The 27,650-nt window shown below is 45.2% G+C and overlaps 1 protein-coding gene and 1 pseudogene across 8 annotated transcripts; both read left to right on the top strand.

Annotated features, from left to right (window-relative positions):
- The first annotated feature begins 9 nt into the window (after positions 1–9).
- Positions 10–27,531, top strand: Gripap1 (GRIP1 associated protein 1). 8 transcript variants are annotated; one of them, XM_048461294.3, is made up of 26 exons: positions 10–93; positions 2,687–2,753; positions 2,893–2,954; positions 4,896–4,922; positions 5,669–5,776; positions 9,489–9,639; positions 10,522–10,706; positions 10,902–10,949; positions 11,563–11,594; positions 11,687–11,734; positions 11,867–11,966; positions 13,740–13,817; positions 14,027–14,119; positions 14,752–14,886; positions 17,379–17,474; positions 17,724–17,936; positions 18,062–18,175; positions 19,596–19,673; positions 19,776–19,871; positions 19,994–20,050; positions 20,137–20,236; positions 21,923–22,053; positions 24,846–24,968; positions 25,105–25,198; positions 26,062–26,216; positions 26,977–27,531. In XM_048461294.3, exons 1-26 carry the CDS (start codon positions 52–54, stop codon positions 27,067–27,069), a joined length of 2,526 nt encoding a protein of 841 aa, XP_048317251.1. In that variant the 5' UTR covers positions 10–51; the 3' UTR covers positions 27,070–27,531. The 8 variants fall into 8 exon arrangements, with proteins under 8 accessions (XP_048317251.1, XP_048317256.1, XP_048317254.1 ...); XM_048461299.3 differs by lacking the exon at positions 14,027–14,119; XM_048461297.3 differs by lacking the exon at positions 10,902–10,949.
- Positions 16,275–17,071, top strand: LOC125417793 (large ribosomal subunit protein eL30 pseudogene; annotated as a pseudogene).
- Positions 27,532–27,650: the final 119 nt, after the last annotated feature.

Here is a 27,650-nt window from a genome sequence, read left to right on the forward strand (position 1 = left end):
CACTAGCTGCGCTTGCGCATAACGCTTGCGGGGGGCGGGGGGGGGAGGAACATGGCGCAAGCTCTGTCTGAAGAGGAGTTTCAACGGATGCAGGTGCCGCTCGACGTGGGGAAAGACCACCCGGCTAGGAGACTGGGGGCGGGGTAGAAGGAGGTCGTACTATAGGCTCTGAGGTTGGGATGGGCCTTGAGTATAAGGGGGTGGTCTGGAGAAGGGAAGCTGAGGCTTTGAGTGGCGACCCTATTGACTTCGAAGATTTCTATGTGGGTTCTGAAGGTTAGATTCTATTAGCTTTGTGGGGTTGGTAGAACGTATTTAAGTAGGCGATACGTTTCTCAGTCCGGGGTGCGGGCGAAACCTTTGTACTCATGTGTAGGGCATACCATTAACTGGTGATGATGTTTGACTTTGAAGGATGGAGAGCCTGAGAAGGAGAAATTATTTTGTCTGGAGAGAAAGGAAGCAGGCATCTGGCTTTTTGCGTCATGTGTGTGTGGGGGTGGGGGATGATTTGACAGGGCAAGACCATGAACTGGTGGGAGGTGGAAAGTTTGAGGGAGATACCACTAGGCCAGGGGAATAGGAAAAACCGTGGATCTATTCCCTAGAGTTGCTGTGCCGTTGGTGGTAGAGGATCCTAAGAGGTAGGGGGGATAGTTGCATCGATTGGGGTGATTCCTTTAGATCTGGGGTGAAGACTATTCTGAGTGGGTAATACCATTAACCCATATTAGGGGACCAACTAGCGGATATAAAAGAATAATACTTTGGAATTTCAGGGAGGGGAACATCACTGGGTTTTGGGGAGAAGTCTGACCAGGTTCACAGACCTGTTGATTCTTTTAAGGGGCACTCAGAGAGGGAGTGGTAGCACTGCACAATGAAGGAACACTTTGAAAGAGAGCCTTAGTGGGAAAGGCTGAAATGGGGAAACCCTAGAGTCCTGTTGGTTGAGGGAGTAGAAGTAATTCTATTGGCCCGGGAGCTAGTTGACCTGCTGAGGGTCACTAAAGATGTAAGAATGAGACCACTGTTTCTTTGTTTCTTTCCTTCCTTCATCCCTTTGTTTGAGACAGAGTCTCATTCTGTAGTCAAGGTTGGCCTGGAAGCTGCATTAATCTTTTTCCCTTAGCTTCCTAAGTACTGGTATTTCTGGTGTATGTCCCCATGCCTGTCTCCAAAAATCTAATCTTTAAAAAAATTACAGAAATATGTGACATTTCTAATAGCATGTCATCCATAACATTTCAGACTTTTATACATGTGAATAAACTTTATACTAAGTAATATTTATTGCTTATTCTATAATGACTTTCATGTGATATTACACAGGTTAAGTCTGACCAACTAATTGCATGTTTTCAAAATAATGTTTATAGCATATATATCTCTGATATGGCTGGGCCAGCATCCTATTTAAACAATTCAGCTACAGTTGTATGGGTGTTATTGTTTAATAAAGTTTTAATATTTAATATACCAAAAAAAGAATGAGACCACTAGACCATAAATGGGGAGGAGCAGTGTAAATTACAGAAGATGTTGAATAAGATTATTTCAACTGGCCTGCTCAAGGGTATTTGAGAGAGACTCTGGAGGGACATAGTGTCACTGTTTTTTTTTTTTTTTGGATCATGCCTAAAGGCATCTTGTGAAGAGTGGGTAGATATTTAAACAAGGAAGACTTATCCCATTGGGTCATGTGTGAGAAAAAAACATTGGGCTCTTTTGGAGAGGAACTTCAAGGTGGGTGGTGGCGCACACATTTAATCCCAGCACTTGGGAGGCAGAGGCAGAGGCAGGTGGATCTTTGTGAGTTTGAGGCCAGCTTGGTCTACAAGCGCTAGTTCCAGGACAGGCTCCAAAGCTACAGAGAAACCCTGTCTCAAAAAAAAAAAAAAGAAAGAAAAGAAAAGAAAAGAAAAGAAAAGAAAGAAAGAAAGAGAGAGAGAAAGAAAGGTTGGCAGTTGGCATAGAATTAGGAGAGAGGCTATCTGAGTCCTGGGGAGAATGGGACAAGAAAGATCCTGTAATAGCCAGGCCAGCCTTCTGATCTGGACCAAACCATTGTGGTGAGAGATGTGGAGGCTGGTGCTTTGAGAAAGACATAAGAGTAGGGGGAGGGGGTCAGTGGGTGCTTCTAGGAAGAATCAGCTTCAGGGCTCAGTGCCCCAGGCTGCATTTTCCCTTATTTCTTGACTTAAGTGGACTCTAACATGTTTTGAAAACCTTAGGAGTGCTGCGGGACCTTGGGGGAATACCCTGACTCATGAAAGTTGAGAAGGAGAAAGAAAGACCAGATTCTCTTTCCTTGAGAAAGAGTTTTGTAGGCCTTCTGCCAAAGGGGCTTCCAGGGTCTGACCAGGGCAGTGTTCAGGGTGTTAAGAGGTCAGTCAAGATGATTTTATCCTGCATGTATTGAGTCACGGGAATACATATAAACAGGAGCTCGACTATTCCAGTTCCCTTCAATATGCCAATACCTTTCAGTGGCGTGAAGTGAATTAGTGGGGCCATGGAGTGGGGAGGCTGGCTGTAGTGGGAATGGAGCGGGACAAGGTAAGCAATTAAGGAAAAACCTCGGGGGTACCAGTCCAGTCTTTGGAGCTTATGGGCGTGGTTGCCTCATGTGTGGGTAAGGAATGCCTTCCTGATAAATCTTTTTGTTTCTTGGTTTCTCCCAAAGACCCAGCTCCTGGAACTCCGGACAAATAACTACCAGCTTTCAGATGAACTTCGGAAGAATGGTGTTGGTGAGCCAAGAGAGTCTCATTAGATGGGGTGGTTTTGGGGGACTAGAGGCAGAGATTTTTCCTTTAGAGGCCTGATAAGATGACCCTTCAGTTCCTTGTTACCACCTGAGGCTGAGATTCCCTGCTTTCCCTGCACCAGAACTTGCCAGTCTTCGGCAGAAGGTCGCCTACCTGGATAAGGAGTTCACTAAAGCTCAGAAGGTACCTCCCTCCACCTACCCATCCACCCACCTCTTGCTTCCCTCTATCCATCTGACTCATTTATCTCCCAGTGAACACCTACACTGAACCAGACCTAATGACACATGCCGCTTTCTTATAGTCATTGGAATTTTTTTTCCACAGAAGTCTCTTCAGTTTGCTAATTTTAATCAATCTTGCTTATTTAATTTTTGTGTGTGTTTCTTTTGAGACAGGATCTTGCTGTGTAGCCCAGACTGACCTTAAACTCTTGGTTGTCCTCCCTCAGCCTCCCAAGTGCTGGGGTGATAGGTGTGTGCTGATATGCCTGGCTTTGCTTAATCTATTGATTTTTTTAAAAAATTATTCTTAATTCATTCTAATATCAATTGCTTATTCATTTTCATTCACTAAATCTCTTGAGTGGTGCTACAGATCAAACCTAGGATCTCATGCATGCTAGGCAAGCTCTCCATATTTGCTTTTAACCAAAAGGCTCAAAAGTGATCTTTTTGTTGTTTATGAGACAGGGTCTCTTGAAGCCTGGGCTGCCCTTGTGCTTGCTAGGTAGCTGAAGATGGCCTTGAACTCCTGATCCTCCTTTCCTCATTCTCCTGTCTCCAACTCCCAAGTACTGGGATTACAGGGGTCTGCCACCACACCTGGCTCCAAGCTGTCTTTTCTCCTGCGCTACATCTCCAGCCTTCGTTCACTAACTTTGTCTTGAAAGGGGAATCTAGCTGTTTTCCAGGCTGCTCCCAAATTTCTGGCCTCACATTGGCCTCCTTCCTCAACCTCTTGAGTAGCTGGATCTGTAGGCATGTATACCACACGTGGCTTCATTCATTAACTTTTGATTAGTCAAGTCTATCAGTAAATCTGCCTTGAGTCTACCTCCTATCTTGCACTCACACTGCCTCTTTATGCACCTACGTGTCCTGGTCCTGTTGGTAACATGAGACCAAACCCACCTTTCAGATTCTTTAAAAATAAGGTAGAATATAGCCTAGTGTGGTCCCTTGAGATATTCTAGATCCTTATTTTTATTCTTCTTCATTGCTCTATCCTCATGTATAGTGCTATGTTGCATATAGTTCAGGCTGACTACTTGTTGGATGAGGGGCTGGAGCTCAGTGGTTAAGAGCACTGACTGCTCTTGCATCAGAACCTGAGTTCCATCCCCAGCACTCAGATGGATGGCATCTCTCAAACCTGGCTCTAACTCCACTCCCAGGAGATATGATGCCCTCTTCTGGTTTTCAAGAGCACTGCATGCACCCATACACACAAATTTTAAAAAATGTGGAAGGGGAACTGAGAGGCATGAAGTTATCTTCTGACTTCCATGTGTAAGCTGTGTCACTCAAGTGTGTGTGTGCACACACCTACACACACAGTAATAATAATTAATAATAAATAAGTACAATTTTGTTTTATTAAAATTTTTTATTAAAATGAAACTTGTTGGGTGAGTTATACAGAATTCAGACAATCCGGCAGTCAGGAAACTGGAGTTCTTGGCAGGGGGTTGATTTCCACAGCCTGACAATATTCTTAGGTGCCAAGCAGAGGGACAGAAGTTGCTATGTTACATGAGAGAGAAGCACCTTGATGTGTTTGAACAGATGTAGGGATGAAGCCACAATTTACTAGCTTGGAGATCCAGTATATAAAGGGTTAACATCTAAGACACCATTTCCCCCTCTCCCTCAAAAACATGGAAGAAAGGAAGAATTTTTTTGAAGTGCTGTGGCACCAAGACACCAGAAATCCCAATCATTCTTCATTCTTTTCTTCTGTTATTTCTGTGGGCTTCCAACTGTTATGAATGTTCTATGTTTAAACATATTTCCATCCCACAACACATCATTGCCCCCTCGTAACCCCTGCCACATTAGTTTCCATATCCCACGGAGGGGTCCATTGCTCTTCACTTTAGCTCTCTTCCACCCTTCCTTTTAGGCACTAAGCAAGAGCAAGAAAGCTCAGGTAAGGGGGCCTTTGGTGGGTGAATATGTGTGCAAGATTGTCTTAGTGGGATATTTGTTTGGTGGCATTGTCCTGGCCTTTATCTATGTACACCCGTTGTATCTGCAACTTCCTCACCGCTCTGCATTTCTATGTCTTTGTTTTCCTGTGTTTGTCTCACACTCTTTGTCCCTATGTATATTTTTCTTTATCCTCATGAATCCACGTCCTGCCTTCCTGTCTTCCCCTCTGTGTCTTCTCTTTGACTTTCCCTTTGTCTCCCTTCCACCTGTTTCTGTCTCTTTCATTTCTCTTTTCTGGTTTTCCTTTCTATTTCTGACTTCTTGTTTCTCTTTCTCCCATTCCTCTATCTTCCTTACTCATTGTTTTTCCCCAAATCCCTTCCTTCTGTCTCTCTCTTCTCTTTGCTATATTCTTGTTCCATTGATACTGGTTTGTTCCTGTCTTCCTGCCTTTTCTATTGCCCGATCCTCTTCTCATTCCCTCTCTTCTCCCCTTTTCCCATCTCCCTATCATTATTTCTCTTCCCTCTTAACCCCTTGTCTATATCTCCCTTCCCATTTCTTTCCTTCCTTTTCCACATCTCTCTTGGCCCCGCTGCATGTCTCTCTTCCCATATATTGCCTCATTCTTTCTGCCCTATATACTTCCTACCCAATGCCATTTTTTCCTTCTCTTCCCTTCTTTACCTACTTCCCCATCCTTTCTACCCCTGTTGGAGTCCTGGCCCATGTCTGCCACTGCAGGAAGTGGAGGTACTGCTGAGTGAAAATGAGATGCTGCAGGCAAAGCTGCACAGCCAGGAGGAGGACTTCCGTTTGCAGAACAGTACACTTATGGCCGAGTTCAGCAAGGTGCTGGTGCCCGGGATAGCTGAGGGGGGAAATGGGAATGGTGCACCTGTATATGCATGGGCAAGAGCCACTTAGGCTGAAAGCTCAGCAGTAGAGGGTGGACAGGGTCTGCCGCTGAACACTGTCCATGGTGCTGAAATAGGCCTTAGTCTGTTGTTGGGGGCAGTCATTTGACAGGTGGGGCCAAACACTCTCATGGAATTAGATCCTTTGAGCCCCCGAGTTCATTTGGTTCCTAAGTCACTCCTTTTATTTAATTCAAATCTCCATTTGTATAATTTTGGGCTGGTGCTGTGGAACCTCAGTGTGTTCTGGGGCTTTAAGTAAAGTTCTTAATGCTTAATATGGATGGAAAAGTGTTTGAACTGCTTTCCTTTCCTTTTTCTTCCCTTCATCTGACATGGGTCTGGGGTTCCACTTCTTCCAGGTAATTCATCCTGGATTGACTAATTCTATCTCCTTACTGGTTTTAATGTCCTGGCTGTTTCTAACCCTCCTGAGCAGTTGGAGATCCCACATTTTATTCTCTTACTAGTCTTCTGTATCCATGGTTGATCATTTTGTGAGTCTCAGTGCATTTTAAGGAAAAATATGCTGTAGAGAAAAGGAATTCTGTTTCCAAGGATCCATCTGATGCTTTAAAGAGCAAAAGAAGAAGAATGTGATTATAATATATGAATACAGTAAGAAATTGTCAAAAATAATAGCAAAAAACCCCACAGAAATTCTTGGGCTATGACTTACTTGGTAGAGTGCCTGACTCACATGAATGAGAGCCTGGGTTTGGTCCCTAGCACTGCATAAACTGTGTGTTGTGGCACATGCCTGTTATCTTAGCACTTGGGCAGTAGAGGCAGGAGAATCAGAAGCTTGAGGTCATCCTCAGCTACATGGTGAGTTCTAGGCCAGACTGGGCTACATGACAAAGAATAAACAAAAAATATTTTAAAAGTAAAAGACTCAAGACAAAATACAACAGAAATCAATCTTTAAGCAGTTACAATGCCAGGAGAGGCAATTTAACAGTCAGTAATTCCAAGTAAGGTCTCTGGAACCAGAAGGCCTAGCGTAAGATCTTGGCTGTACTTTTTACTAACTATAACTTTAAGCAAGTTACTTAGCCTCCTGTTTCTTGATTCCCAAATGTTTAAAATGGAAGTGGTGATGATAGAAACACCTGCCTCACAGGGTTTTCATGAGGATTCAGTGGGTAAATCTATGTGAGTCATGTAAAGCCTCCTCCATAGATAATATGAGCTATAGAAGTGTTCCCTAATGACATTATCTCATTAGTGCATTTTCCCTCTAAACTATGTCTTGACTTGTTTGTGGTGATGAAGATCCAACCCAGGATCATGCGTGCTAAGCATGTGTTCTATCACTGTGCCGCATTCCCATCCCTCTCCATACTTAAAAAAGTTATTATACAGTGGATGGGGGAGAACAAGAGAAGGTAAAGGAGAAGGAGGTCTTTTTTAACCAGGATCTTGGAATATGGCTCAGTGGAAGAGTGTTTGCTTAGTATGGAACATGTTTGCATTCATTCTGTGTTTTTGGCCTGCCTCACCTCCACCTCCTTTCATCCACTCTGCTTCCAAAGCCTTCTGATCTCCTTACTTCTAGTTTTTTCTATTGGTCCACTTCACTATTCCACAGAAGTTATTCCAAACTCTAGATCTTATCACACTTTAATTAATACCCTCTGGTATCAGCCCCTCTCCCTGGTCCCTGAAGCTTTCTGGTGCTCTCATAACTACTGGTAGTGTTTTTCTGCACCACTCTGGGCTCCTGCATAATCTCCTTCCTACTCCTCTCAGGCCCTGATGGTACTTACAGAAAGACCTGATGCTAGAGCTTGCCAAAGGTGTTGTTCCTTGGACAGATAGTTAAAGGGACCTGCTATGTAGTCTGTGTTCTGGAAATAAAGTTGGAAGCTGCCCAGAATGGTCCCAACGCTTGGATAATTTGCAAACAAAAATAGTTTGTTTTCAATTGCTGTGAAAAAAACGCTGATCAGAAACAACTTGACGAGGAAAGAGTTTATTTATTTGGTTCACAGTTCACAGTTCATCACCAAGGGAAGCCAAGTCAGGAACTAGAGGCAAGAACTGAAGCAGAGGCCATGGAGGGAACGGTGCTTATTAGCTTGCTCTCCATGGAACACTCAGCCTGCTTGCTTATACCACCCTTGTCCTCCATCCCAGGGGTGGCACCACTCACAGTGGGCTGGGTCCTCCCCTAGCAATCGTTAATCAAGAAAATGTCCAACAGACCCAACTACATGCCAAGCTGAAGGAGGCATTTTCTCAATTGAGGTTTTCTCTTCCCAGATGACCCTAGCTTGTGTGAAGTTGACAAAAAACTGGCAAGAACACTGATATTTTGTATCATTGTAGGTGGGGTGGAGTGGGGGAACAGTAATAGTGATCATTTACCAATGCTGTTTCTTCTATGCCTATTCCCATTTGAATTGCCCTACATTATTCATTCAATGCTTACAATACAATTATGAGATATTTTTAGTATCCCCTTTTAATGCATGATAAAAATTGAGCCCCAGGGAGGTGAATTAATTTGTCCCAAGATCAGCCAGCTGGAACATGATAGAGTAGAACTTCATGTCCAAGCCATCTAGTTTCAGACTGTTTTGTGATTCCATGTTACAAAAGAAAATTTAGCCAGGCATGGTGGTGGTAAGTGCCTGTAATCCCAGTATTTAGAAGACTGAGCTAAGATTTTGAGTTTAAGACTAGCCTGGGCTACATGGTGAGATTCCATCTTAAAGAGCAACAACAACCAACAAAAAAACCAAACAAACATAAAAAGAAGCCCCAAACCAAAACAACCTCCACAAAACAACTCACAAGATAAAATTAAAAAAAAAAAAAAACAACCAACCACACCACCAACAAATAAATTTGTGATTGACACTAGGTCAAAAATAAGTAAATGGAGAATGTTGTGGTAAAAGACTGGAATTTTTGTGTTGGCTAATCCTACTTTAAAGATGACATCTGAGTAGACACTAATGGATACATAGAAGCCAGTCAGGTGAAGAAATGGTTAAAAGAAGTGATGTTATATCCTAGGCAAAAATATTAAAAAAAAATTGTCGGCCACAGTAGTCTGTCTGGTCTGAAAGTGAAGACAGGGGATTGTCTTGTGAAACTGTTGTTTTAACCAGGAGGTGAATGAACAGTGGGGCCTGCTGAATTTTATTTTCATGGCGTACCTCTCCAAAGCTAAAGACTGGAAGTATAAAAACTGTAAGCTGTGTTTGTTCTAGAAATGTCTTACAAGCTGTTTGTGATGCCTGCGTTGAGAGAAAGCTGTCCTCTCAACCAGGGACCCAGGGAGCTAGGATATTTTCACACGGATTGGGGGGGTGTGTCAGTGGGGCTGTCCATGGTGCTTAACAACTTCCATAGCAGCCTGAGGTCTTAACATCTCAGAGGTTGAGAGTCGACAAATGGAATGTTGTTCTCAGTATTCTCACCCTTTTCGACTTTGCTATTTAACAGATATGTAAATTGGAAATTGTTTAATATCTCTGTGTCTCAGTGTCTGTATCCTCAAAGTGTAAGAGGAACTGCATTATAGGGCTCTTGGGGGAATTTAATGAATTCTACACTGAGTGACCAAGCGCTATTTGTGTTTTGGTGGATATTGTTCTGATTTGCTATTTCTCTGTTATCTCTCTTCCCCTGCTCAGCTCTGTAGCCAGCTGGAGCAGCTGGAACTGGAGAACCGGCAACTGAAGGAAGGAGCTACAGGAACAGGAACTATTCAGACTGGCCCACATGTGGACGGGGAGCTGCTGAGGCTGCAGGCAGAGAACACAGCCTTGCAGAAGAACATGGCAGGTGCATGGGGCCTTCCTGGGATATAGGGACATAATCCTTTTATGGGAAAGAGAAGAAATTTCAGAGTGAGACTTGGCCTTGCCCGAACAAGCGTGTGATTTTGCATTTTGGTGGCTATTTTACTTCTCTGAGTCTAAACCTGCTCATCCACACAGTACACTAGAGTACTTGTGCCAGGAAACTGGAACAATTAAGAGGTTTCACTCGGCATTAGTTCAGTGTCTGGTTCTTAGCAAATGTTAGGGAATAGCAGAATGGATATTGAAAAGGAGATATTGACTAAGCAGAAATAGAACATTGGTAAGATTCTGAGCTCAAATTGTAAATAGGGTCTGAGATGAAGGCAGAAAGACAGCTTGATAGAATGTGAGGAGGGTCTGAAACATGGGCCTTTGGTGAGTAGGTGGGACTTATATGGTGGTGGGTGCTGCATTCACAATCAAGAATGAGAGCAGATACAATATGGGTAGGATTAGGTTTTATATATATAAATATGATATGGGACATGGTAGATAGGATTTTAGAGGTTGGTGGGGCTTAAAAATTATTTGTGACATGCCAGAATGAGGTTTCATCTGGGGCAGGTTCCTATGCAGCCTGAGAGGCTGAAGGATAGATAGGTCTCCCTATATTTGAGACATAACAAAAGGCTTCAGAGATGATTTCATTCATCATACATACTTTTTTCTTTCTTTTTTTCTTTTTTAATGTATGAGTGTATACCTGCATGCCAGAAGAGGGCATCAGATCCTATTATAGGTGGTTGTGAGTACCATGTGGTTGCTGGGAATTGAACTCAGGACCTCTGGAAGAGCAACCAGTGCTCTTAACCTCTGAGCCATCTCTCCAGCCCCCATCAGATATTCTTGTCCTACTCAACAGCACTGCAGGAACGTTATGGGAAAGAGACTGTGAGGTCCTTAGCTGCCAGTGAGGGCCAAGGGGATCCCCCAGGAGATGCACTCCCCGCTGCCCTGGCTCCCATGCCATTAGCAGAAGTGGAGCTGAAATGGGAAATGGAGAAAGAAGAAAAGAAATTGCTTTGGGAGCAGCTGCAAGGCTTAGAGGTAAAACTGGGTCTCTTGGGACTGGGATGCTGGGAGACAGCAGATGCCGTATTCCTGCCTGTGGGCCCATGGAGATGTCTGTGACATCACCATCTCATGGGCTAAAGGGAGGTGGGACAGGCAAAAGTAGAGGCCTTCCTCCATCCTTGCTGATAACAACTCCATCCCTTATCTTCCCCCCCCTACCACCCGCAGAGCTCAAAGCAAGCTGAAACCTCCAGACTACAGGAGGAACTTGCTAAGGTGGGGTTTGCCGCCGCCTGGCTTTCTCCTAACAGCAGAGGAGCATTGTGCATCCTCAGAGCTTCAGTTTGATCATGTGTGAAATAGAGGCTCACAAATTTCAGAGTTGCTTTCATTGTGGAATAAGCTAATGTAGTCCCATTCTACCTTGTGCATGGCAGGTCCCATCCCTTCTGTTTCCTCGCAGCTTTGCTAGTTCATCCATATAAGAATGCTCTTAAAACCTGGGGGCCCAGTGGTGAGACAACCAATCATGATCCTGCTTTCCAGGCCTCCCAGCCTAGCCATTCTGTGATGTGGCCATTGGCTGCTGCTTTGGGAGCATAAAAATGGCCTTTGGAGTCCAAGGGAGCTAGCTGGAGATGGTGTTGCTGCTGCTGACAACTGGGCCATCAACTTGCTTAGCCCTTCTGAGACTCAGTTTACCCACTTGTAAAACCAATACCTCTCAGTTCTCAAGGATGTCCTGAGAATTCCACAAGAATATCATAAGTAAAAACCAACTTGTAGGAAGGACTCAGTGTGAAGTGTCTATAAATGTTTCTATTGTTTATTTTATTTTGTCAGTGTTCTCATTATTATTTGTCTATACTCCTTCCTCTTTCTCCCTCAGCTCTCTGAGAAACTGAAAAAAAAACAGGAAAGGTATACTTTTCTTTTCAGGGGTTTTGGGGGCCTAGAGAGAGGGGGATTGGCTTATGGAAATAACATATCTTTACTTGTCTTTCTGTGTGCAGTTTTTGTCGTCTGCAGACAGAGAAGGAGACACTATTTAATGATAGCAGGTAACTACTGGGGTTGTCAATGGTAGAAAAATAGGTACCATGCCCAGCCAAATTAGCCAAAGACCATAGGGGCACAGATGGAAGACTGGGCTTCTAGCCCTGCCTAATGTATTCTATCCTTGTCACCCATAGAAACAAAATTGAAGAATTACAACAGCGGAAGGAAGCTGATCTCAAAGCCCAGTTGGCTCGCACCCAAAAGCTGCAGCAGGAACTTGAGGCTGCCAATCAGGTGATGTGATCGGGGCTGGGTCTCGAGATTCTTGGAGTAAACAGTTCGGGGAGGTATGAGGTCTTTAGAGACTGATTGGGATATCTAAGATTTGGAAATATAGCAACCTGATAGGTATGTGTAAGCCCTCTAAGAGCTAGAAAAATGGGAACTCAGAAACCCAAGAGCCCTAGGAGTTGGGTTAGGAGTTTACATGAATCAGAGATCCTGAGGTGGGAATCTAAGGATTCTGATTGTGTACCATAAGTTTGTATAAATCAGAACTCTCACTGGAGTCTAGGACCAGGAATTAGGGTGAATGTGAATGGTGGAACTCTCCCAGTAGAAACTGGGTGATGCTGAGACTTTTCAAAGCTGTGATATCAGTTGGCTGTAGTAGCGCACGCCTTTAGAGACAGCACTTAGGAGGCAGAGACAGGTGAATCTCTGTGAGTTCAAGAACAGCCAGAGATACATAGTGAGACCCTGTTTAAACAACAACAACAATAATAATAAATTTAAAAAGCTGTGACATCAGTGTATTGGAGACACCTAGGGCTCAAAGACATGAAGTTCGAGTGACACTGGACTTTCAAATATGGAGCAGTTGGAGCTGGAGGCAGAATAAAGTTGAGACCTTCAGGGTCTGGAAAGATGTTGTGGTTCTGTGATGTTAAGAGGTAGGTTTGTAGGGTGGGTGGTCCTGAGGTTCTGAGATCCTTGGTGGCAGTAAAAAGCTGAGACCTCCAACGTTTACATGGGTATGAAGTTCCTGGGGATTAGGGCTGTCTGACTGAAAGCCTTTGAATTTCCTCTGAGAGGAGGCAAATCTGAAGTTTCTCAGAATGGAGGATATGGTATCTTGTAGAAGCGGACTCCTAGAAGATTGGAGTGTGAAGGCTGGGAAGGAGTCTGGATAAAATCCTCAGGAGCTCTTGTTGGTCTAGGTCTAAAGACTCCCAGAGATGGGATGTAGTGGCATTTCATCTGTATTTTAATAAATAAAGCTTGCCTGAGGATCAAGAAAGTAAAACAGCCACACTGGCCACTTTACAGAGCAGGCAGCAATGACACACACCTTTAATCCCAGTAGCCACACTAGTTTGCCATAGAAACCAGATGGTAGTGGTGCCACCCTTAATCTGAGAACTTAATCCCAAAACGGGAGGAGACAGCTCTCAGTCTCAGTCTCATTCTGAGGTTTTGTGGAGGCAGGATCTTCATTTTCAGACTGAGGTTGAGGTAAGAGCCAGTGACTGCTTTGTTTTTCTGGTCTTCAGGTTGAACTCCAATTTCTGTCTCTGAGTTTTTATTAATTGTGCTTCAACGGGAAGCCAGAGTAGCAATGGAGATGGGTCAGTCTGAGGCTTCTTCAAGAGCTGGAAACTAGGAGGTCATGAGTTTGCAATCTTTAGGGTCTGGGACTAGGGGTTTGTGTGAACTATGGCTCTTAAGCTTAGGACATGGGGGTTAATTATGTCAATAACTCCTGGTAATTAGGGTAAAGTTACAGTCCCTGGGGGCTGAAAATCCTGGGGCTCCAAGCTTGAATCTGGGTGACTATGAACCCCTCAGAAGCTAGGCTTAGGAACTTAGGTATGTCAGAAATGCTCAGAGGCGGGGAGAGAGGGAGCGAATGTGTTTGAGAGCCCTATACCTAATAGCTTGGTCTGGATGAACCTGAAATCTCTGGTAACTAGTTCAAGCCTCACAGGTGTTCATAGAGGGAGTCTGTGTATCTCTGCGCACCCAGGGAAGGATGAAGTTTAAAATGGGGTACCTGACTTCCCACAGAGCTTGGCAGAGCTAAGAGATCAGCGGCAGGGGGAGCGCCTGGAGCATGCAGCAGCATTGCGTGCCCTACAAGATCAGGTATGTTGTACTTGGTGGGCTCGGCAGCTGGGCTCAAGGGTGGGAGCTGGCTGAGTTAGTATTTTACAGGCAAGCACGGCCCAAGGGGTCTTGCTTTTCCTAGTCCTGGTCTGTGTGTCTGTGTGTCTGTCTCCTTTCTTTCTTGGCTGTGGGTAGGTCCTGTCCCTCTGTTCTGGACCTGCTCTCACCTGTCGTGGGGGTGGGGCCAGGTGTCCATCCAGAGTGCAGATGCGCAGGAACAAGTGGAAGGGCTTTTGGCTGAGAACAATGCCTTGAGGACTAGCTTGGCTGCTCTGGAGCAGGTACAGGACACCTGGGAGCCCTTGCTCATCTTTCTGTTTCCTTTACCTCTCTCTGCTTTTGGTCCACATCTGGCCAGGGTGGTCTGGTCCCTTTACTCAATTCTGTTTCTGTTCCTCCTTTCTGTTGTCTTCCAGCTTTCTTCTCCATCTGTTACTGCTTTTCTGGCATTCTAATTTCTCTATGATAAAGTGCATGAAAATATCAATAATCTTGTGTGTGCTCAGTGAATCCAATGTGTCTGTCTATTTATGTTCCTTTATAACTCGGTGTGAGCGATTTTTCAGTGTGGTAGAAGATCCTTGGAAGTAACCAATATTCTGACCTTTAGCAACATAGAATCATATTGCTTGTTCTTTTCATATAAATGAAGTTGATGCTGTTCTGTCCTTGCCTGCTTTCTGGTACCTTTATGTCTGTGAGCTTTATCAGTGTGCAGCATGGGTTCTTTTGCCACTGCGTAGTATTTTATCACACGGATATTCCACTAACCTCTCTGCTTTTCTGTTTTACATTTTCTGTCTTTCTGTCTCACTCCATACTTCTCTCTATCTCCCTGGAACTTGGAGACCCAGGGGTCCCTGAGCAGTAGGACTCCCTGCATTCCATTTCCCATCATTACCACTTTCTCCAGATCCAGACAGCAAAGACACAAGAGCTGAACACGCTTCGGGAGCAGACCACTGAATTGGCGGCTGAGCTACAGCATCGGCAGACTGAATATGAAGATCTAATGGGACAGAAAGACGACCTCAACTCCCAGCTCCAGGTGATGCTTCTTCTGACCTGGCTTGTAGTTTCCTAATACTGATGCAGTGAATTGCCCTCGAGGAATGCGGAGAAGACTTTGGAGTCAGGGAGACCTGAATTCCTGGCTGGCTCCTTAACGTCCTAGTATCTGTCTGTCCTGATACAGGAAATTCGACTTCTGCAAAACTGAGCTTAAAATTTCCAGCTAAAATCTCCATTCTGGTATCATAATGTACAGATTGGATGTCTTTCATATGTAATGTTTGTGTTTGCTTCAGATTTTGTCTCATTTGGGAATATTGCATGTAATTACTGAGATATTTGAGGGACAAAACCTAAATCTAAGCATACCTTATACATATAGCCTGAAGGTAATTTTATAAAATATTTTTAGTGCTCCTCATTTTTTTGAGATAAAGTAGAGCTCTCTGTGTAACCCTGGGTGTCCTAGTACTTGCTACATAGACCAGTCTGGCCTTGAACTCACAGAACACCACCTGCCTCTGCCACACAACTGCTGAGATTAAAGGTATGCGCCACCACACCTAGCACTAATGCACTTTGAGAGTGACTCATAATTGGTGGCCAGGTGTGGAATTCTCATATGTGGCATTGTGTGCATACTCAAAAAATTTCAGATTTTTAAGTCAGGTATACTGTGTATGCCTATAATCCTAGCACTCAGGAAGCTGAGGCAGGATGACTGCTATAAGCTTTAGGCTAGAATAATACTAGATTAAATAAAGAAATTTAGGGCCAGACTTAGTGGCACATGTCTTTAATTCCAGCACTTGGAAGGCAGAGGCAGACTAATCTCTGTGAGTTTGAGGCCAGCCTGGTCTATATAGTAAGTTCTAGGATAGTCAGGGCTACATAGTGAGACCCTGACTCAAGAAAAAAAGTGTAGGGCTGGTAATACAGCTTGTTTAACAAAGCACTTATATTGTTGTGCATGCACAAAGCCCAAGGTTCAATCCACAGTACTGCATAAGCCAGGCTTTATGATGTAGACCTGTGATATCAGCACTTAGGGGGTACGTACAGGAGGATCTGAAGTTTAAGGTTGTAAGGAATTAGGTCAGTACCACAAATAACCAGGCTAGCTCAAGAATAACAGTTATACTTTAATGGTTAAAGAGGGAAAACTCACACTATAAGAGTGGGAGGTCCGACTTTCAATCGGTCCGGCAAGTCCCAGAACAGTCAGGGTTACATAGAGCTTTCCTGACTCAAAACGAAACAGAAAGGGAAGGGAAGAGAAAGGAAGGAAAGGAAGGAAGGAGAGGGAGGATGGAGAGAGAGTAAAGAAAGAAAAAGAGAAAAAGAAAGAAAGAACAAGCTTTCTTGTTCTTGACCATCTTAGAGGCTGCTCTTGGTTGGGAGCTGTCCTGCACTCAAGGCAGAATGATGGTGGCTGCAGAGATGACAAAAGTCTCTGGAGATGATCAGATCTAGGTTCCAGATTATTATGAAAAGTGGAAAATGCATGCTGAGATACAAGTAGACTCTGAAGATGATCAAACAGGGAAAAATGAAATTGGTTATCCTTACTAACAACTGCCCAGCTTTGAGGCAATCCAAAGAGGATACCATTATTCCATGTTGGCTAAAACTGTTGTCCATCCCCACAGAGGCAGTAAAATTGAACTGGGCACAGCGTATGGAAAATATTATATAGTATGCGCACTGGCTTCATTGACCCTTGTGATTCTGGTATTAGAAGCATGCCAGAATAAGCTAATGAAAAGTAAACCAGGCAAGTTTTTTTAAAATAAAACTTGCCCGAGCTTGTTCATGCAGAAAACAAGCGCAGACATAGTGTCCAATGCCTGTAATCTTAGTAGGTAGAGGCAGGGTTAAGGGTTCAGGGTCCTTGTTGGCTATACAGCAAGTCTGAGATGAGGTCCTATCTCAAGAAAAAAGGCTTTTGACATAAGACCTTGTCTCAAAAAGGAAAAAAGGAGCCGGGTGGTGGTGGCGCACGCCTTTAATCCCAGCACTTGGGAGGCAGAGGCAGGCGGATCTCTGTGAGTTCGAGGCCAGCCTGGTCTACAAGAGCTAGTTCCAGGACAGGCACCAAAAACTACAGAGAAACCCTGTCTCAAAAATAAAAAAAAGGAAAAAAGGAATGTAGCTGGCATGACTGCACACACCTTTAATCCCAGCACTCTAGGGGCAGAGGCAGGCCAGGGGTACACAGTGAGACCCTGTCTCAGAAAAAGAGAAACAAATACTAAGAAACAAGAAATAGCCTTACTTGTCTGAAAAGGAGAAGAGAGAAATACTTTATAGACTATCATATTCCCAATTTAAACTCTGTTGCTAAGGGCGTAGGAAAGAATAAATACTGGGGACCAAGCAGCAACATCTGTCATTTTCCCATTATGATTGTGATTATAACACCTGCTTTGTTAGGGGAAAGGTCTCTAGAAGTGTTCTAGGTTATTGGCACCTAGGTATTGGCACCTACCAGGGACTCTCCTCCAACTTTCCCCTTCTTTCCTGAATTAGGAGTCACAAAGGGCCAATAGCCGACTGCTGGAACAACTTCAAGAAATGGGGCAGGAGAAGGAGCAGTTGACCCAGGACCTCCAGGAAGCTCGCAAGGTGGGGCACCCTGAGAAGAAGGAAAGAGATGGCCCAGTCTGTGAGGGTAGGAAGTGATAAGGCCAAATCTTGGAACTGGAAAGAGAAAGAAAATGACCTTTTCCTAAAGGATAGGCGAATGACTCAGCCAGTTTCAAGGGCCAGGGAAGAGCTGAAGTCTGGCTAGTTCCTTGGGCGTGGAACAGATTGGTGGTCGTTTTGTGGTGTAAAGTAATTCCCACTCTCTTGGCCTACCCTCCTGGTCCCCAGAGTGCTGAGAAGCGGAAGGCCATGCTGGATGAGCTGGCAATGGAGACAATGCAGGAGAAGTCCCAGCACAAAGAAGAGCTGGGAGCTGTCCGATTGCGGCACGAGAAGGAGATGCTGGGGGTGCGAGCCCGCTATGAGCGTGAGCTTCGAGAGCTGCATGAGGACAAGAAACGGCAGGAGGAAGAGCTCCGGGGGCAGATTCGGGAGGAGAAGGTGGGTGGGGTAACGATGCCCTTTCTCCTCTAAAAGCTGAAGACCATGGTGCTGTTGGTCAGGTAGGTGATACATAGGGTGCCCAGTGCTCTGCTGCCCAACTCCTGACTGTCTTCCCCTTCCAGGCTCGAACAAGGGAATTGGAGACTCTTCAGCACACAGTGGAAGAACTTCAGGCTCAGGTACACTCCATGGATGGAGCCAAGGGCTGGTTTGAACGGCGCTTGAAAGAGGCTGAGGTAAGTTGGTGGTACCTGGTAAAGGTGCAAAGCTGGTTAGGGGCACCCATGCTCTGCCTTTGTGCAGATTTAACAGGCATGTCTTTCTACTGGATTGTTCCTCTGCCAAACAGTTATAATATACAATCTTTCCATGTTTGGCAATACACTAATATTTACTTTTAACAAGAACATTTATTGCCCCTTTTCCTGGAAAACTCATGACAATGATAAGAGTCAGTATCCTGTAGCAGAGAAGAGCACACACTGGAGCCAGGTGTTTCCCTAAATTTGCATGCCGGCTGAGCCACTTCCTAGCTGTGTGACTTTATGCAATGTATTTCATCTTTCTATGGCCCATTTTCACCTTTGACAGAAAGGGAATAAGAAGGATAGAAAGTGTAATTCATTGGTAGCATGAATGAGACCTCAGCTTCAATTCCCAGTAGTAAAAATATTAATGATGAAAATAATGCCTTACTGTATAGGTATTTTAGGAAGATTATAGAAAATGACTTACAACCACTTGAATATTCCTGGCATGCAGTGTTGTTTTGTTAAGTAAAGAAATAGAAATGTAAATCACTTGATCTACTATGTGAATGGTGTAGGCTAACATTTCCTACTTCTGCCTCAGGGCATATGCTGTTTCCTACAAGATGTTTCTCCCTGGCAGTAGTGAGTTACGGGTCAATCCCAGCACTCAATAGGCTGAGGCAGGATTGAGAGGTCAAGGCCAGCACAGGCTATATATCTTGTCTCAAAGTCAAAAGTGGGGCTGGAGAGATGGCTCAGCAGTTAAGAGCACTGGCTTTTCTTCCAGAGGACCTGAGTTCAGTTCCCAGGACTCACATGGTGGCTCACAGCCATCTATAGTGGGATCTGATGCCCTCTTCTGTCATAAAGGTGTACATGGAGATAAAGCGCTCACACATAACATAAATGAATCATTTGCTGAGCGGTAGTGGCACACACCTTAATTTAATCCCAGCACTCAGGAGGCAGAGGCAGGCGGATCTCTGTGAGTTCAAGGCCAGCCTGGTCTACAAGAGCTAGTTACAGACAGGCTCCAAAGCTACAGAAACCCTATCTCGAAAAAAAAAAAAAAAAAAGAAGAGGGGCTGGAGAGGTGGCTCAGTGGTTAAGAGCACTGACTGCTCTTCCAGAGGACCCGGGTTCAATTCCCAGCACCCACATGGCAGCTCACAACTGTCTGAAGATCCAGTTGCAGGGGGTCTGACACCTTCACACCAATGCACATAAAATAAAGTTAAATAAACCATAAAAAAAATTTTAAAAAAAAAAGAAGAAAGAAAGAAAGAAAGAAAGTCCAAAGGTGTTTTTGTCACACCCCAAGAGCTCTGCTAAAAGTCAGTTGCCCTTGACTAACTGAACACACTATCTTTGGGGGCCATGAGCACACCTGGGACTCTTTTTATAGGAATCCTTGCAGCAGCAGCAGCAGGAACAAGAGGAAGCTCTCAAGCAGTGCCGGGAGGAGCATGCTGCTGAGCTGAAGGTGATTCTTGCACGGTGATGTTCCTGTCTCTGGGTACCAGGTACCGCTGCAGGAGAACACGGACTTCTTAGGCAGTGACCTGAGCCATTGTTTGCTTTGCAGGGCAAGGAGAAAGAGCTTCAGGATGTGCGGGATCAGCTCCAGCAGGCCCAGGAGGAGCGGGATGGTCACGTGAAGACCATCAGCAGCCTGAAGCAGGTCTGTGGTATCTCTGTGGTCCCAGACATAGCCATGGCTGAAACTTGCATAATAAGGCAGGGAGGGTGTGCACTGCAGGCAGCTGTGCCATCACCTGCCCGCTGTGCCTTCTCTAAGCACAGGAGGTAAAGGACACAGTGGATGGGCAGCGGATCCTGGAAAAGAAGGGCAGTGCTGCGGTAAGCTAGTGAGGCCTGTGACCTCCTCCCCTCCTTTCTGGACCCCCTGGGCCCCAGCTCTTACCCCCTCACACACACACCTTTAGCTCAAAGACCTTAAGAGGCAGCTGCACCTGGAGCGGAAACGGGCTGACAAGCTGCAGGAGCGGCTGCAGGACATCCTCACCAACAGCAAGAGCCGCTCAGGTGAGAGGGCAGGCTGGGGGGAAGTCAGCCTTTGGGCTGCCTTCTGTACCTCCTTTAGCCTTTGCTCCAGCCCTCTGTCCTGCCTGAATTCTTTTCTCTATGCACTGTCTGCTTTTTTTCTGTCTGTGGCTTCTTACTACCTTCTCTGTTCCTCTCTGCCTATTCTTCCTGTTTGCTCCATATCTGCTGTTACTTCTCTGCTTTCTCTACCGTTCCTATTCTTGTACTCTAGAAATCCTCACATGAGTTTACGATCCATGATACAAGCCCCAACCCCCAAGTCATTCCCCTCCAGGAACTCACAGTGAATCATGGGACACAGAATCCCATAGGCAACAGCACCTCACTGTCTCCTCCTCCTCCTCTTCTTTTCAAGACGGGGCTTCTCTGTGTAACAATCCTGGCTGGCCTTGAACTCACAGAGATCCGCCTGCCTCTGCCTCCCGAGTGCTGGGATTAAAGGTGTGCACCACCACGGCCCAGCTAACACTGTCATCTTCATTACTATCATCACTGTTATTAGTATTGGGCTTTTTAAGACAGCATCACTTTGTAGCCCAGGCTAATTTCAAACTCGTGGTGGCCTCCTAAGAGCTTGGTTACAGGCACAAGCCACCACGTCTGGCTTGTACTGTTTTCAATGTACTGCTAACTCAACACGTGATGCTTCTGGCAGAAAACATGTCTACACAAACCTGGAGTTGTTTCTACCTTTTCTTGCTTGGGAGTAGCTGTAAATACATCAAAATAACTCAGATTCAGTAATGGTTTTAATGCATCTCTTAGATCACAGACAGACTTAGAGAAAATTTGCCATCAACTGAGGTGCTAGGGGAACCCTACTCGGGCATTGCATCCTTTTTGGAGATTCTTTGGAGTTTCCTTCAGAGTATGGTGCTAACCCTTTCCCTGATACCTGGAAGCAGCTATAAGGGCAGTGTCACAAACTCAGTACCAATGTTTTCTGTTTTCTTTTTGAGAGAGGGTTCTTCTGAGTTGCTAGGCTAGCCCTGAACTCCTCAGCTCAAGTAATCTACCTGCAGGCATGTACCACCATGCTCAGCAAGTGTTCAAGTGATACGGCAAAGCATATAGCTCTCACTAAATCAGTTTCTCACTGAGGCAATCAACCTCCTGAAGGAACCTCTCCTTATAATAGTGGTGTTTTGTCATAGATTAATTTAAGAAGTGGGGAATAGATTTGAATTTCATACTGTACATATTTCTTATCCATTAGATGGGACTAAGATATAGGTGAATGGCTACAAGTCCATCTCCATATTTGTTCTGAACGTGTCTTTCTCTGTGGTTTCTGTCAGTCTCGTCATGTACTGGCTTCCTGTCTGGGCTTTCCCCTGCATGTGTGTGTGCCGCTGTGCACTCTCAACTCTCTAGCTTCCTTTTTGTATATCTAAGTTTGAGTGTCTGATGCCACTGGAATCTGGTGTCTACTCCTTGCCCACACCCAGCCTCACCCACTTCCCTTTCTTCCACTGGATATGCGTACCAACAGAGGTGGTTCCTTGTTGCTTCCTGATCCAGATCTTGAGTTTGCTTGCCTACTCAAGTTTGTGTCTTTTCCTCATTCCATCCCTGGAAAATCTCTGTTTGTGCCTCTTCCTGCTGGTTGCTGTCCCGAGATTCCAAGGGATCCGGACTCAGGTTTGTTTTTCCTCCACTCCCCAGGCCTTGAGGAGCTGGTTCTCTCTGAGATGAACTCACCAAGCCGGACCCAGACAGGGGACAGTAGTAGCATCTCCTCTTTCAGCTACCGGGAGATTTTGAAGGAGAAGGAGACCACAGCCGTCCCAGCCAGGGTAAGGAGCAAGTTTCACCTACTAAGACTGGAGGATTCCCATTTTCCCCTCACTTGAAATTGTCTACACTGACCTTCAGACAATCATTTCTTCTCTGTCTCTCTATGTTTTTATCTATCTATCTATCTGTCTGTCTGTCTGTCTGTCTATCTATCCATTTATCTATCTATCTATCTATCTATCTATCATCTATTTATCTATCTACTATCTTTTTCTCTGTATTTATGTGTTTGTCTCTGTCTCTCTCAGGCTAAGGATTGAACCTGGGGCTTCACACATACATGCAGAACACAGGCCTCATAATACACATACATGCAGAATACAGGCCTCACACAAACATATGCATGCAGAACACGGGCCTCACACATACACATGCATGCCTCACACGGGCCTCATACATACACTTACATGTAGAACGTGGGCCTCAGACATACACATGCATGCAGAACACATGTCAACAGTTACTGTTCTATTAAGGTGCAGCCCCAGCCTCTGACAAACATTTTGTCAACTTCTTCCCAAACTTATCAACTTAAATTAAGACTGATCTATGGGAGGCCAATTATTCTCTCTGCCCCTCTATTTCATCATCCATAGATTAATTCCACCTTCCTAGTGCTTTAAAGTACAAGCATTGTGGGAAGTACACCACTCATGTAGGAAATCCTGTTTCCCAACTTATTTGTTATTATTTTTTGGAGATAGTGTTTTGCTATGTTGACCATGTAGACCTCAACCTCATAGAAGAGATCTGCATGGCCTGCCACCATGTCTGGCTAGTTATTGCTTTTTTAAAAATTTTATTTATTTTTATTTTATGTGCATTGGTGTTTTGTCTGCAGGTATGTCCATGTGAGGGAGCTGGATCACCTAGAATGGAGTTCCAGACAGTTGTGAGCTGTCATGCGGGTACTGGGAATCGAACTCAGGTTCTCTGGAAGAGCAGCCAGTGCTCTTAACCTCTAAGCCATCTCTCCAGTTCCTATTTATTGTTTTTTTTAATAGGTTTTTGAGACAGGGTCTCTCTACATAGCCCTGGTTGTCCTGGAACTCACTAGGTATTATCAAACTGGCCTCAAATGCACAGAGATCTGCCTGATTTGCCTCCCAAGTACTGGAATTAAAAGACATGTGCACCACGATTAGCCTTAAATAATTTTTTATTTTCATTTTATGTTTATGTTCTATCAGCATGTTTATCAGTACATCACCTTCATGCAGTACTCTTAGAGCCCAGAAGAGGGTGTCAGATCCACTGGAAAACAAGCTAGTACAACAGCTAGTTGTGAGCTGTCACGTGGGTGCAAAAACCAAACCTGGGTCCTCTGGAAGAGAAACCAATGCTGTTAACTCTTGGGTCATCTTTCCATCCCCTATTTAATGTTTTTTTTCTCTTTCTTTTTCTTTTTTTGATATTGAATTCTTGCTATGTATCCCAGACTGGACTTGGATTCATATTCCTTTTTCTATAAGCCTCCCAAGTGCTGGGATTATAAGCAATGATTTCCTTTATCATCATTATTTCCATTTGTCACATCATGTTTCCTGCCAAACACTTTTTATTTGAATTTTTTTTTTTTTTTTTTTTGGTTTTTTGAGACAGGGTTTCTCTGTAGCTTTGGAGCCTGTCCTGGGACCACCTCTTAGACCAGGCTGGCCGTGAAATCACAGAGATCCACCTGCCTCTGCCTCCTGGAACCTGCCCTTGTAGACCAGGCTGGTCTTGAACTCACAGAGATCCGCCTGCCTCTGCCTCCCGAGTGCTGGGATTAAAGACGTGCGCCACCACCACCCGGCTGAAAAATATTTTTAAGTAAAAAATTTTTACATTAGGGAGGCAGAGGCTAGTGAATCTCTGAGTTCAAGGCAACCCTGTCCTACAGAGCAAATTCCAGGACAGCCAAGGTATTTGGGTTTTTTTGTGTGGTTTTTGTGCATATATGTGTGAACCATATGTGTGCCTGGTGCCCACAGAGGTCAGAAGAAGGTGTCGTATTCCTAAAGCCGGATATGTACAGATATGGCTGTGCTCTGCTCTATGGGTTCTGGGAATTGATTCCTGATCTTCTGCAAGAGCAGCGAGTGCCCTTAACCACTGAGCCATCTCTCCAACCCCTTATTGGATTTTTTAAATTTTTTTTGACACAGTTTCTCTGTGTATCCTGGAACTCACTGACTGTGTAGACCAGGCTGGCCTCAAACTCTTTCTCCTGCTTCTGTCTCCTAAGTGCAAGTGCTGGGGTTAAAGGTGTGCACCACCACTTTAAAAGTCCTAGGACAAAGGGCGGCCACATAATAATTCTAGAGAACTTTTAAAGTGTCCTTTTTTTGTAAAAGCTAGCATTCAGCTTCAGAGTAGACCTTGGATTTTGTTGTTGCTGCTTGTTTGTTTTGCTTTCCTTATGTCTTTGTGTCTGTTCTGATGCTATTTTCCTGACATCAGCTGGTGGAAGAAACCAAACCATTTGACCTGTAGGAAACATCCCACCTTTAGATTTTTCTGCTTGCTTTTTAATGGTACCATTTAGCTTGTTCTACTGTTGCTTCCATTTCCTGTCATCTGGGAATTAGATGTCATTTGTTTCCTTTTGTCCTCTCAGTAGCACTCTTGTGGTGGTAACACTGTCTGCCTTCCTTTAGGCCAAAGGAAATGTAGAGTTTCTGGGAGTGCCAAGTCTGGCCTTCAGCTACTGCCTCAGAACCTATAGTCGCTGATGCGCCTCCACCCCCTTAACTCAGGTGGATAGGTGATGCTGAGAATGGCTACATTTTCTCTCTCTCCTTTCTTGTAGTCTTTATCTAGCAGTCCTCAGGCCCAGCCCCCTCGGCCGGCAGAGCTCTCAGATGAGGAGGTAGCTGAGCTGTTTCAGAGACTGGCCGAGACACAGCAGGAGAAATGGATGCTAGAGGAGAAGGTGCTGTCTGTCTACTTACTAGTCCCCGCGGGAAGTGTCCTGGGATGGGGGTGGAGATGGGAAGGGTGTCTGGCTGGATCCTCATGGGAGACAATGTCAAGTTCAGGGGCTTGAGATGGGGTGAACCATCTTGCAGGTGAAACACCTGGAGGTGAGCAGTGCCTCTATGGCAGAGGACCTCTGCCGGAAAAGCGCCATCATTGAGACCTATGTCATGGACAGCCGGATTGGTCAGTGCTCCTTCCCCAGCCCTCACCTCCAGTGCAACCTTCACCTGCCCCTCCTTTTCCATTGTTCTATGCAGCTACTTCTCTCTTCTTGACTCATGGAGGGAAAGCTGGGAGGCTTTGCATTATTATGTGGCCTCCCTTTGTCCTTACCATTTCTAACCCTGCATTTTCTAGTGTTTTCCCAGGACTTTTCTTCTATACACCATTCTTTCTCCCCTGCTTTCTATTTTTTTTTTCTGTTCTACTACTTACTAGCACTATTGTTCTCCTTCCATTTTTTATTTGTTTGCTTGTTCTTTGAAACTGGATTTTGCTCTGTTGCCTTGGCTGACCTGGTACTTGCTTTGTAGCATAGGCTGGCCTCAGATTCTCAACAGTCCTGCCTAAGCCTTTCAGGTGCTGGTACCTAGCCGTACATCTTCAATTGTTATATCTTCCTTCCTGTTCTCTGCCTTCCATGGCTATCCCTTCCTCTCCTATCTGTCTGCTACCTTCTCTCTCTTCTCTCTTCTCTTTTATTCCTTACTTTCAGATCTTCCCCTACTTCCTGATTACTTACTTTTCCTAGTTAGCAACACCCACTGACATGCTCTGAGGGTTTACTGTGAGCTTTGTGTGTCACATGCAGTCATATATATGTTCCCAGCACCATGAGTTAAGAATTATCCGTATTTTTGAGTTGCATGACTAATGGCAGCCGGTTTCACCTATCTAAGCCTCTGCCCCCAACATAACATTGCTTTTCTCCCTCCCTTCCTGCCTGCTCTTTGCGTTCCTCCTGTCTCCTCTGGCTCTGCCTACTCTCTCCTGTTCCCTGCCCCTGGCTCTGCCGAGGGGGTGGTGCTCAGCCTGGACCCTTGCAGATGTGTCTGTGGCAGCAGGCCACACAGACCGAAGTGGGCTGGGCAGTGTCCTGAGAGACCTAGTGAAGCCAGGCGATGAGAACCTTCGGGAAATGAACAAGAAGTTGCAGAACATGTTGGAGGAGCAACTCACCAAGAATATGCACTTGCACAAGGCGAGTGTGGACCACCAGCCTTCCCACCTGTCCCTCCAACCACCTGCCTCCCTACCCACAGTCCTTGGCTGTGCCCTTCCTACTTGCCCTTGTCCTCCCAATACCACCTTCCACTGACCGACCATCCTTTTGTGTTCCCCTCTTCTACCCTCCGATCAACTTACCAGTTTAGCCTACCACTCTTCCATCTGTCCTTCCACCCACTCATCCATTCAGTTTTTTGTTTTGTTTTTTTTTTCAAAACAAGAGTTTTTCTGTGTAGCTTTGGAACCTGTCCTGGAACTTGCTCTGTAGACCAGGCTGGCCTCAAACTCACAGAGATCCGCCTGCCTCTGCCTCCCTAATACTGGGATTAAAGGCGTGCGCCAGTGATGCATCATTCTTTCATCTACTCAGCAATCACCCTTTCCCCCACCTCCTTGTCACGTGCCTATCTACCTTTTTGTCCTCTACAAAGTTCATTTGTGAACCTATTTGTCTGCCATAGATTCCTGATGAGTTCACCCACACAATGATTCCCCCTGCCCACCCAAATACTCCTTCATCACTAAGGGAGTCATACCCAGGTCCTACCTTAGAGAAGCAAGTGGACATTTGTTAGATGAGAAGGTGGTGGATCTTCCCATCCAAGGCCTGATACCACTGGGCGCTGGTTAACTCAACAGTCCATTTAACTACAGATAACATCTCATATTTGCTAACAGAGTTGCTGCCCCCTTCGTCCCCTTCTCTAGCTTCTGATGGATCATTTGTTTCTTAGGACATGGAAGTTCTATCCCAGGAAATTGTACGGCTCAGCAAGGAATGTGTGGGGTCCCCTGACCCAGACCTAGAACCTGGAGAAGCCAACTAAAGACCTACGGGCTGCACCTACTTCCATTCCCTTCCAGAATGCCATTCACTCCCATTGGCTGTGGTGGGAAAATAGAGGCTGGCACCAAATCTAATAGTTTGAGAGATGGACATTAAGGGGGCTAGGAGCCTATCTATGACTGGTATTGATGACCCCCATATGGCCAGAGGCCCTTGTGGGGGAAAGATCCTGAGGGAAGGGCATGGATTTTTTTCTTCTTGGCCCTGACTCCCAGGGGCATCTGCCTTCAACTCTGCATGAGCTCTCCCTCCCAGTGACCAACTCTTTTCATTTTATTTTTTAATTTATGTCTGGAAGCCTGGCTACTCTGCATTTGGGACTGGGGATATTGGGTGGGGGTGCAGTCCATGCTCAATGTTCCAGCAATGTGTGTATGTGTGTGTGAGTGTGTGTGTAAAGGCTTTGCAGCCAAAATACCATCTGGCCCGACGGGCCCACCCACTGACTGTCTGGTCTCGTTCTTTTCAATCAAGAGGGACGTGTTGGGAGTGGGGTAGTCATTGCTCTGGAATGGGGAAGGTGGCCTTCGGCTCCAGTTTTTCTTCTTCCAGTCTCAGCTC

This window comes from Myodes glareolus, chromosome X, assembly GCF_982192425.1.
Source record: "Myodes glareolus chromosome X, mMyoGla1.1, whole genome shotgun sequence".
Taxonomy (NCBI): Eukaryota; Metazoa; Chordata; class Mammalia; order Rodentia; family Cricetidae; genus Myodes; species Myodes glareolus.

Bases quoted from the DNA above. Each gene is read 5' to 3' on its own strand.
- Gripap1 (XM_048461294.3), top strand. From the start codon at position 52: ATGGCGCAAGCTCTGTCTGAAGAGGAGTTTCAACGGATGCAG. The intron at 94-2,686 runs GTGCCGCTCGAC...TTTCTCCCAAAG, and splicing joins AGGAGTTTCAACGGATGCAG to ACCCAGCTCCTGGAACTCCG. The intron at 14,887-17,378 runs GTGATGCTTCTT...TTCCTGAATTAG, and splicing joins ACCTCAACTCCCAGCTCCAG to GAGTCACAAAGGGCCAATAG.